The sequence below is a fragment of the Danio rerio genome, chromosome 3, assembly GCF_049306965.1.
Source record: "Danio rerio strain Tuebingen ecotype United States chromosome 3, GRCz12tu, whole genome shotgun sequence".
NCBI lineage: Eukaryota > Metazoa > Chordata > Actinopteri > Cypriniformes > Danionidae > Danio > Danio rerio.
The window spans coordinates 26,345,161-26,357,191 of NC_133178.1; the positions used below are offsets into that span (position 1 = coordinate 26,345,161).

General features: G+C 37.7%; 1 protein-coding gene across 8 annotated transcripts in view; it reads left to right on the top strand.

Annotated features, from left to right (window-relative positions):
• Positions 1–3,062: 3,062 nt before the first annotated feature.
• usp7 (ubiquitin specific peptidase 7 (herpes virus-associated)) overlaps positions 3,063–12,031 on the top strand; it is a 34,120-nt gene continuing 25,151 nt past the window's right edge. For 2 of the 8 annotated variants that reach the window (XM_005163957.4, XM_686123.10), the window contains exons 1-7: positions 3,063–3,958; positions 7,191–7,295; positions 7,386–7,584; positions 7,785–7,923; positions 8,010–8,098; positions 8,186–8,294; positions 10,483–10,613. In XM_005163957.4, the coding sequence (XP_005164014.1) occupies positions 3,877–3,958; positions 7,191–7,295; positions 7,386–7,584; positions 7,785–7,923; positions 8,010–8,098; positions 8,186–8,294; positions 10,483–10,613 (854 nt within the window). In that variant the 5' untranslated portion in view covers positions 3,063–3,876. Of the gene's footprint in view, positions 3,959–4,078; positions 4,882–4,975; positions 5,126–7,190; positions 7,296–7,385; positions 7,585–7,784; positions 7,924–8,009; positions 8,099–8,185; positions 8,295–10,482; positions 10,614–12,031 lie in introns of those variants that run through there. The other 6 variants (XM_021473871.3, XM_073944533.1, XM_009299466.5 and 3 more) reach the window with 3 other exon arrangements.

The window sequence follows — 12,031 nt, forward strand, 5'->3', positions numbered from 1 at the left end:
AGCCATTTTAAGGCAAACGGTTTAATTCCAATAAAACACATATAATTATAAATTTCGCCACTTGATGCGGTGCTCATTGCTTTAGATAAAAGTATGCAAACAATTTAAATAAAGTCTGTCAGAACTCTTGTTTCATTGTTTATAAAAGATTGATAGCTGATATGCATTATGGGGATGAAAATTGAAGTAAATATTACACTATAAGTCACTTATACATTCCCAGAAATGGGTTGCGGCTGAAAGTGCTTGCACTACGTAAACATGTGCTGGCTAAGTTGGCGGTACATTCCGCTGTGGCGACCCCCGGATTAATAAAGGGACTAAGCCGAAAAGAAAATGAATGAATGAATGAATGAAGTAACTCATACAGGAAATGTCATCATATTTAGCATTTAAGTTCTGAAAACATTTTGTAGAAATTTCTATTAAACAGATGCACAGCTAGAGTTTTAAAGCCAACGAAAGCTTAGTGTCGCTACTTTTAATTACACAATGTTGTTTTTACAGCATCGATGTTGTAATGTAATTACAATACGTTCAGTTAAATAGAGTTAAGCATTTAGTTGTTCAAGCGTAAAATAAGATGAAAGACTGTTGTAACCACTAGCGCCGTCAGTAGCAACAAGCTAGTGCAGAAATTCAATTGAAAATACTGGGGTGATATAAATGTCTATTTAAAAACATGGCAGGGGGAAATGGAATTTAATGCCGTGCTTCTTGTCCGTTCTGACACCCATTTCATACTGTATATCTAACAGGCATTAAAATTGTATTTTTTAAGAAATCAGATCTTAAACGTGACAATTTTGTAATGGAAAAACAGTTCACCGGAAGCTGTTAAGCTGCCTGGCTGAATATCAATATCACAATGTGCAAATATTACAATGGGATATTTTAAATTATGCAAAGTGAAGACAGCTGTCAGGTACAATTTAGTTACTTCACTTATAAACTCTTGTTTTCTCAAGGTTACAGATGTTTTAAACAGGTGAATGTGATACGCTTTATCACATTTGTAGGTGTAACATCTGTTAATTCTGTAATCATTATGCATTAATGTGGAAAGCAGATTATGTAAAGCCACTGATAACATAAGGGCTCCTGGTGTGAAACAGTTTACAAGCTTTGATTATGAAATCAACTAACTTTATTATTAATTGTTCAATATCACAGTGTGCAAATATGATGCTCTTCAGTAAGAAATTTTAAATTATGCCAAGTGACAACAACTGTCATGTACAATTAAGCTTTACTCCTCATAGATACTCTTTTGTTTGCTCAAGGTTATATGTTTTTTTTTATATAAAAATACCTATTTATATATACAGATGTCAGTAGATGTAATATCTGTTAATTCTGTAATCATTTTGCATCAATGTGGAAAGCAGAATATATATGCGAACACTGATCACATTAGAGCTCCATGGTGTGAAACAGATTACAAGCTTTGATTATGAAAATTTAATATGAAATTTTGCACCTAGGTGGCGCACAATCGCCTTACGGCAAGACAGTTGCTGGTTCCAGCCCCAGCTGGGTCAGTTGGTGTTTCTATGTGGAGTTTGCATGTTCTCCCTGTATTTGCATGGATTTCCTCCGGGTGCTCTGGTTTCCCCCACAGTCCAAAGACATGCACTATTGGGTAAGCTAAAATTGGTCGTAGCGTATGTGAGTGTGTGCAAGAGTGTGTGGAGTGTTTCCCAATGTTGGGTTGCGGCTGGAAGGGCATCCGCTACATAAAAAACTTGCTGGATAAGTGGTTGGTTCATTCCGCTGTGGCTACCCCTGACTAATAAAGTGACTAAGTCGAAAAGAAAATGAATGAATGAATGTATGAATATAGCATTTTCTATATGACCTGCACTGTGCATAAATAAGTCTAAGAATTGTGCTGAGATTGTGCACTTAATGCGGTTTTGGCTTATAATAAATTAAAGGTTCTGGCTATTTTATTGACCATATCAATGTCATAATGAACCACACTGTTTTTTAAATGAATGTTACAGTATTCAACAAAATAGCAGAGAACATTAATTCTGTTTTTAAAGCTTGAATGATAATATGTAGACAGGACCCAGCTGTTGGCCTTCCTTGCTAATATTTTTGACTGATTAGTTCCACCTCCCAAACCCCCTCACACACACCTCCCATGACTTGACATTGTTGTAGACCTGTCAGTCTCAGTGTAGCACAAAAGACATAACTGGACATACTGTCAACATAATGGTGCTAACAAATAAAATTATATTAAAAAAATAAAATATATAGGCAATTAGAGCCATAAGAATGATGAACGAATTGATGCGGTTTCCAAATTATTGTAAGCTTTATCTAATGGTGAAAAATCAATTCATCTTGTGATGGTGATGCATTTTGCATAATAATACACACACAGCTGTAAGCCATTGTGTTAAAATTATTATTTTTTACAATTATGTTACATGCAAAAAACAAAAATTGTTAATTAATTTTGGCCTTTAAAAACAGATAAAAATGTTTTCTAAATGACCTATTGGTCTTTTGATAAAAGTAGCTGTATCCTGTATCAGGTTTAAATACATGTTTTATTTTATTTTAATAAATACTTTTTTCCTTTGAAATTTAGATATTCGTTCCTTTTACGTTTAATACAGGTCCATATGTTCTATTATTTATCCTAAAACTCTGTAGAAATAAATTCAATACTAGTAATTCACATCAAGATTGAATTCAATTTATAATTATTGTTAATATATTACTCATTTGAATTAAAATTATGGGATATGCACAGTTCTTATCTCAAGGCCATTTATTAAACGATTGTTTCTAAATAATTGCAAAAATAATATATTTATAAAAACAAATTTCAACCCACGTGCTACATAATCTGTAGAGATGCTGCTAAGCTGGCAGCAAAACAAAAAAAATAACAACAACAACAATAAAAAAAAAGATTAAAACCGCTAAGTTTCAATAAAGTCTAGTGTGAGGAAGAATTTGTGTTTATGGCGCTGGCGGTGTGCGCCACTGTTTGGATCTCCATGCGGATGTGACATTTCAGAGAAGAGCGCGACCGCCATTTTGAGTTTTACCTCAAACTGAACATCATAAACCACGGGAGCGGGTGAGAGAGGCTCTGGCCGTGACCGGGCAAAATTATCTTTTCTGCGTTCAACAGCCGTTTGGGATGCAGGTTAAGGGTGCAATTAAGCGTTAGGTGTTCAGGCTAGTTTCTCTTGTGACAACGGCGAGGCGAAACGCGGGCATCTTTGTGAGTTTGAACTTCTAAATTAGTGCGATTTCACATTAGAGTCTGGTTTGAATGGATAGGCTTTTTCTCCGCTCCCCCCCAGAAGAGGGACAATCGGAGGAGCAAACGGACTGGAAATATTGCATGGGAAGTTGTATTTAATATAATCTCTCGGGGGCGCGTGAGTCGCGCTGTTTGTCGTTTCATCACTTTTGCTAGCTCCAGCTGGGCTATCAGTGTTTTCCCCGGCTGCAGGTTGTTGTGAGTTGTATTCGCCCCGCACTAGTAAGTACTGGGGAAAGCCGGGGTTTCATTCATCGGGCCTTCGCGAAGCAGAAGCCCGAGACCACCGACTACCCTTAACGTTAGCATCCCTTCACCCAGGCGCCGAGATTGGGCGAATAGCGAGCAAATACGTCCGCGTTTCTCTGCCTGCTCCCCCACCGGCCTCCCTTCCTCCATCCCCGGCGCTGACAGCAGACAAGGCCGAGGTCGTCTTAGTGCAGGCCCAGCCGCAAAGGCTCGACCTGTTTACCCCACCTCCGCGTCCTCTGACTCCCAACCAGCCTCTGCCCGCGGAACCGCCACCAGACCGGCCCGAGGGAGACAAAGAGCCCAGGCATCATCTCATCCTTTCAGCCGCCACCATGAACCACCATCACACCCAGCAGCAGCAGCAGAAAGCCGGCGAGCAGCAGCTCAGCGAGCCCGAGGACATGGAGATGGAGGGTACGTCAAGGCCTCGTGCCATAACAAAAGCTCACACGCTTGCATTTAACACCACAGCCAACATTATCACAACAAAGCCAGATTTTTACTGGAGTTAACTGTTTATTACCAAGCCTCTCTGTCGCATGTTTTGACCCCGATAGCTTGTTAGCCAGCAGCTAATCGTTGCCTCGCTGCATGAGTTTAGCCAGTCAGCAAAAAGTCCATCGTTTTCTTTATTTACATTCTCGTTTATATAATTCTAATACAGTCCTGCGTTGTCATTAAAATCCCATAGTGGGCGGGTTTCTAAAATAATATCTGCATATGTGTCTGTTACTAGAATAGGGGTTTGTTTTATTAGCGTTTGGCTAAACGCTGCATGCATTTAACGTGGCGCAGCCCCATCTTTAAGCTCTTGCCTCCCAAACTGTGTCAGGTTTTCATCTGATTATGTAAGGAGCCCCTCGGCTACACCTGTAGATCCCGTGGGCAACTTTTTGAAAAGCATCAAGGGGTAAAACGCTCACAAATGCGCTGGCTATTTATCTGGACGAAACCCCGTTTCATGCAGAATGGATAAACGTAAGTCTGCGATTATGCGTGTGCCGTAACGTCAAGTCGTGAAACGTTTGTTGTCTGACTGCAGAAGAATTAGAGCAGGTTATCATCCAGCAACTATTTCAGGATTAATCGCATTTTTTTCCAGAGCATTGTTTTATTTTAAAGATTTTCCAAACAAATGGCAGCTTCATTCAGTGGCTTTCCTCTGTAGTCAGCAAATCCTAATGTCATGCCACTCTGTTTTTTTGCTGCCGAGTTCTAGCGGAGAGAGATAAACAGCATCAGAGGATGATTGCTGGACAACAGCACCATTTTGATCTATAATACTCTCCTGAACTACATGCACGAGGGGGACGGGCTTTCTGTGCGACTTCTAATCGGTTAGGTTGCATTCAACAGTGTCTTATTAAGATGTTTATATTATTATTGGCTTTTGGATGTGATCCGCATAGGAAGTTGTGCAGCTCGATTAGGGGGAGTGGATGGCAGTTTTATTCCAAGATGGAGGACTGTATTTTGCACCGCTCAGTATCTGCGAGGCCTGCTTGCGTATGTGTTTGTTTATATCTGGCAGACGACGCGGCCCGCGGTGCATGATGGCTCACCAAAGGATCCGAGATCCAAGTAATTTATTTACTCATTAGATCGTGTCGGATGACAAGGTTTGCCAGAAATAAGAGCTCGGTTTGCGGATGGGAACGTTAGCAGCGAGGCTAAATGTGTATGGAGGGGGAGGGGGTAAACGATCGGATCAACTCAGAAACGAGTCATTAATGTAGCCTTATTCTCAGCGACACCCTTGTTGTTGATGATAATATGAGTGTTGTATTTGCACTGCAAGCTTTAAATATAGATTTGATGTGATTTCGACAGTGTAATGACTGCGCCAGGCGGGCGCGTAGGGATCCGGCGAGAGCGCGCGGGGATTTTCTGCTTCTTCATTGTATAACGAGTCATGCTGTGGTACCGCTCGCCATTTTTAATGATTACGGCTTGCGTGTCTGTTTTTTTGGCAAAGCCCACCAGCGATCTCTGTGGTAGCATTTAAAAGACAACTGAACATAGCTGTATTTTTTTTACACACTGCATTTCGGACGTTGTTTTTTTTGCCCTGCGTTTCATCAAAGTTCTGCAGTGCACGTGTGGGGGCGTTTCTGATGCCGCTGTCCTGAGACCCCCGCACTGAGCCGTTTCAATACATGCACATATCACACCATACGCCATCCAAGGCCTACAAATGCGCAAAAGAAAGACAGATTATCAGTATGGAGCATGCGGGTTGGCCTGTTTTTAGTGTCACAAGTTCAGGCTTTTTCTCTAATCAGCAAAATGTTTGGTGTACATCTCATCTTGTAGTCAAGAACCACAAGATATTTTCTTAACCTAAAATTATACAAACATTGAATGACATTTAGGGACCTTTCTGGGATCTTGAAAGGACGCCATATGGGTCATAATACACTCATACACTTTTAAAGTGAAGGGATATTTCATTAGAAAATGAACTTGCTATTTACTCACCCTATTTTTTTCTGTTAAACAAAAGAAGGTATTTTGAAATATGTTAAAAACCCGTAATGACTGACTTCAAGAGTAGGATAACAAATATTATGGGAGTCAGTGGTTACAGGTTTTCAGCTTTCTTCAGAATATCTTTTGTGTAGCTTTTAAGGAACTCGTGCTGAATTTGGTTGATAATGTATTTGCTTTTGTATTTTGGGGGTTATGTAAGATGTGTACCCTCCAGGAAAAACATTAATCTGCATCCCTCACTGGAATTTATGCTGACTTCTAATGCAATAAAATTTCTCACTTTTGAAGTTATTTTGTTTGTCACATTCAGCTACTTTATCAGTTTGGCTTTGAATCAGGGAGAACATAAAATCATTTCTTGTGCATTTTCTGAGAAATTTCTATGAAATCAAATTTGTTTTGAACTCGATGTCCGATGGAGTTTGAATATAACGAGCCTTATCTTTTCTTTGACGGCCTTATAGGCAACAGCATTCATTTAAAACAGTCATTCATTGATTCTACAATTTTGTTGTAATTTATAATATTTTTGCTGTATAAAATGCATGTCATAAAGTTTCTGATTTAGGAAGTTGAATGGACAAATTTAGATGCATTATAACTTTGCTCTGAACAAGATGGCAACAAGCTTTTTCTTTAAAGACACAACTATTTAAAAGTACTACAAATGGATGTGTGATGTTTTTATGAGGGCTCTTAACTCCGCTACTATGGTTGAAATTGAAATCTTGTTATTTTGAACATCCAGCTTAGATAACGTTTTATAAAAAGACATTTTATTCGATGAACTTTGCGATAAATGCAGACATTGTATTTGTTTTTACTTCACATTTTATGCACAGTCTTTACATATTTGTTTTTTTACTTCCTTGGATTGAAAACAATTTAAAAAATGAAAGGGGCCTCAGGCTATGCTGCGGAATCATTCATGGCTACAATGCAAATTTTGCCAGTAATTGATACTTGTGGTTTGTCATGTTTTTATAAAATTAAAATGCTGTTGCCATATGTGGAGCCATGTGTCTTACTTTCTGAATGTTATACTCTCACAATAAAATTTTCCACAATGAATTGAGGGAGTTTTCACAATCATATGTGCTAGAGCATTACAATACAAGTGACGAGGAAATTTAAATGCTTGTCTTTTTTTTTTCAGCTGGGGACCCAGATGATCCTCCAAGAATCCCACAGAATCCAGTTATCAATGGGAACGTGGCTATGGCGGACGGACACAACAACACAGAGGAGGACATGGAGGATGGTAAGGAGCATAATGAAGCACAGAGCATTGCATATTGTTAATCTTAAAATAATTATTTACAAAATGTACTATTTTTCAACTTCATAACAGACACAAGCTGGCGTTCTGAAGCCACTTTCCCCTTTGTGGTGGAGCGCTTTAGCAGGCTGAGTGAGTCTGTGCTCAGCCCACCCTGTTTCGTGAGAAATCTGCCCTGGAAGATCATGGTGATGCCCAGGTTTTATCCAGACAGACCTCACCAGAAGAGCGTCGGATTCTTCCTTCAGTGCAATGCTGAGTCAGACTCCACGTAAGCAGTTACTGCCATTACTTTATCTAAAGTAGGGATTTCACTGATGACCTTGAATGAATGGACTTATTGAATCTCCTTCAGTTTCCTTGTCCAAAGTTAAAATGCTTTTCCTGATATTTATCTTGGAATATGTCTACCATAAATGTTTTGCTTTAAGCTTTACTAGTTTATCTAATCCAATTCTTTCTTGATTGTAGGTCCTGGTCATGTCATGCTCAAGCCATGCTTAAAATAATCAACTACAAAGACGATGAGAAGTCCTTCAGTCGCCGAATAAGTCACCTATTCTTCCACAAGGAAAATGACTGGGGCTTTTCCAACTTCATGTCATGGAGTGTAAGTTAGCATGGTTTTGTTTAGCGCCTTTTCTAAGCTGGTGTTAAGATAGCTGATGTTGATATGATGTGTTTGTTGGGCTTCAGGATGTGACTGATCCGGAACGGGGCTTTGTAGAGGATGATAAGGTCACTTTTGAGGTCTATGTTCAAGCCGATGCACCTCATGGTGTGGCGTAAGTCTTTTTTTATTATTTGTATGTGATGTTTTCATTGATAACAGGCTGTTGCAACTCTTTCTGATGAGATCATTTTACTTTCAGCTGGGATTCAAAGAAACACACTGGTTATGTGGGGTTGAAGAATCAAGGAGCCACATGTTACATGAACAGCTTACTGCAGACTCTCTTCTTTACAAACCAGCTTCGGCGGGTAAGAGATCTGCTTTTCATTATCAAAATCAGAAGATTTTATTTTATTGTATTTTATTTCTACAGAAGGTACTATATGGGAGATAAGTAAATGATATTAGCTTTCATATGTGCTTGAGTAAATGATTCCAAAAAAACAGTATTCCTACTTTGCAAATTGATTTTTCCTTCACCTGCTCTGAGCGCCAATGAAAAATAGCTGAAATGAAGTGGATGCATTGTTGAGATGATGAGAAATGATTTAGTGTGCTTTCAGGTGCAGCCAAGTGTGGCAATATTTTGAGTCTTATTGGTGATATTGGTTCTTATTAGAGTCATGCATCTCACAAGATGGGCATCTACTTTACAGAGGAAAGTATTGTGAAGCAACAAAATTTCGCTTATCAGCTTGTCTCAGTGTTCTGGCAGGGCACATTTTCTTCACAGAAAATCCTGTTATTAATAGGCCAAATCTTTTACTACTTGTTTGTCTAAAAAAAGATCTTTTATGGAATTCTATTCAGGCTGCTTTTATCTGATCTAGAATACAGTAAAAATAATAAAAATTCATGTTTTTGCGTGAATATACTTAAAAATGAAAAAATGTATTCTGGTGATGCTGTTTAGGAAAAGCTGAATATTTATCAGTCAAGTACATAGATATTTATGCCACATAATGCCACATTTGACTGCTTTAGACTGTCAGCTTGTCTGACATCTTGGAATGGTTAATGCCTGTCATCTGTCATAGTTAAAATCATTGGGTTTGAACACCGTCTGGTTATGAAATCCACTAAAATTTAATGGGGGTGGATGGTTCGATGAACTGTTTAATTCTCTTGTCATATTTCGGGTTGCATGCCTGTTATTCAGGTCAAGCAGCCAAGCTTGGCATCTTGTTTTTTAATTGTTTAGTATGGAAGTGAGTTTATTGGTTTCTGACGGGGAATGTGTCCTATTATCCAATCAGACTTGATGCACCTCTTCTATACCTGTACATTCTGTGGGTCCATAAGCAGAGGACACAGCTGATGATGAAACAATGTTGAAGTTCAAATTAGAAGTCTTTAACTGTTCAACTTTTCAAATCAGAGTGAGAAAGACAAGAAAGAGGATACAAGGAAGACTAAAAGAACGTCTTTTCTGAAATTATCAAGACAGTGCTATGACTTTTCCACAGTATCGATACCTGCCAGCTGCTAAACTCTCTATGCCACTCATTTAGAAAAAGCATATTCAGGCCACTTGTAGCAGTTTGTAACCGAACAACTCTGTACATTCTGTCCCATCCTAGTTTAACTTTGTTCATTTGTCTAGAGTTTATTTCACAGTTAATGCAGCAATTTTTATGCTTCAGGTTTTACCAGTTTAAAGACTCCAGTGCAAGACACAGCTGAAACTCAATACTCACATTTGTGCACATTACTCTCTCAGCACCCAACTGCTGAGAGAGTTTTGATTTATCGTTTTTTTTTTTTTTTTTTTTTTTTTTTTACAGAAGTGAAAGTGAAAACAGTTGTGGAAGATTTTTTTTTTTTTTAAGTAGCCTAAATTAACATGCATCATTACCATAAATGAACAAAACAAAAGGAAAAAGAATGTTAAGTATTGTGAGATTTGTCATGGTCTGTTTTTATAGTGAAGGATGTGTGTGATTATCCTTTTATATCTGACAATCAGTGTTTTTAATAGCTACTATTTAAGGCTAATTTCCCAATAATGTGTTTATTACAAAGATCAAACTGCTTTCTTTGTGTTTTTATTAAATGTCATTGAAAACTTTTGGATTGAAATATTGAATACTGATAAAGAATGGATTGAAATATCAAATAATGGTAAAGCTCTGTTTTTAATGCTGATGTATGTTATTTCTAAATAGTATTTTGAGTTACAATATTGTGTGTGTGTGTGTGTGTGTGTGTGTGTGTGTGTGTATATTATTTTGGTGAATCATTCCACTCTTTCAATTATGAAGTACCCAAATCATGGTTTAGAAGTGTTTGTTTTTGTTAATGGACTGAATTTGGCCATTTCAGAAGGTCAGACAGCTTGTCCATACAGACAGCTGCTGAAGCGCATTTATGTAATGCTCTGGGTCAATCCAAATATTACATTTTAATTTATTTATTTGTGTTTGTGTGGCACTCATTTTTTCAAAAGAACAGGATGCTGGTACACCTGTCAAAGAATATGTCTTGTTTGCTTTCTAGGCGGTTTATATGATGCCCACTGAGGGAGATGATTCCTCTAAAAGTGTCCCCCTCGCCCTGCAGAGGGTGTTCTATGAGCTCCAGCACAGTGATAAGCCTGTTGGGACAAAGAAGCTGACCAAGTCTTTTGGGTAGGCTTTGTTTTAAATGTTCAGTTTGGTAGAGCGGTGAATCAGAAGCTAACACATGACACATCTGCCTGTTGACATTCTGGAGCAAAATGATGTGAAGTGGGAATTTCTTGTTTTCTGTCATCTTCCTTTGCATTGGGCTGCATGGGATACTGGTGCCTATATTGTAGTGTTAATCCAACATTTATAACAATTGCTGAGAGATTGCCTCCCACGTTGTTCAAATCACATGTATGAAATAATTTTGACTTTCCATTAAAATATATAGATGGAAAAAGTTGTGGTGGGACCTAAATGCTTTCTTAGGCTATTAATTAAAGGTGTTTTCTGTCACTGAATGCATTAATGCAGGCTAAACAAACGGTGTAAAGCTGCACAATAAACATTAAAAGATTGTGATCTCAATTCAAACCTGCACAACAAATGATAGTGATTTGCATGCATTTATTAATCCTGTGAAGCACTGCATTCAAATCTGCGTTTGATCAAGAAAGATTCAGTTTTTACACTTTTTCAGACAGTTGCAAATAATTAAATAACACAGAAGTACTGGGAAAACAGTTTAGAGTTCAGATGTAAAGACTGATGTTTATGGTAAAGATTTAATTCACTGTTTAATGGAACTTGATGTTGTTGAATGTTGTAGCAATTACATTATATAACCAATAAGTGGCGACAAACAACCATCAAAATTGTCACTGCATAGGTTTAAAAAATGATCCACCTATAATGTAACATGAAGTTTTATGTGGGAATTGTTGAATCATTACTTGAAAATAAATATATGTTGTACAAGATATTAGGTTTCTATATTTAGCATTATCAGCAACCGTAGCAAAGATCATTTTTCGTATTGAATATTTTTCATTTTCAGCAAAATTACAGGTTTCAAGTTCTGTTTGTTAAAACCAGTGGTTTGTGCAGTAATATTTTTGTATAAATGGTAAGCAAATAACATTTGTCGTGTTTCTTTTTTGCTGATCCGAAAAATGGTCCGATCCTGTAGTGTGATCCCAACCGCGAGATTTGATTTGTTACACCACTAGCCAAAAAAACTGACGAGACTGTTGTATCAACCGTAAAGTAGTTGAACTTGAACATTCACTTGATCACTTTGTTCATTGTTTATTTGATCTCTTCAAATAATTGCGTTGTAAATGCAATACCTTGTCTGAAATGCATTAAATTATTAAAGTACATTAAAATGATGCTTTAGAAGAAGATTCTGTGCCAGTTTTCCAGTTTTAGGTTGAATTGTTTACATCGATTTCCTGGATAAGTAAAAGTCTTTCAATTTCATAGATAAAGTAGTTAGAGGATTTCTCATCTGTCTCCTTTACATGTTCATTTATGAAAGTTTTGTTCATTTGAAATTATAGATAAGCAGTGTTTAAAAGTGTCTCCTCGCTACCAGTATG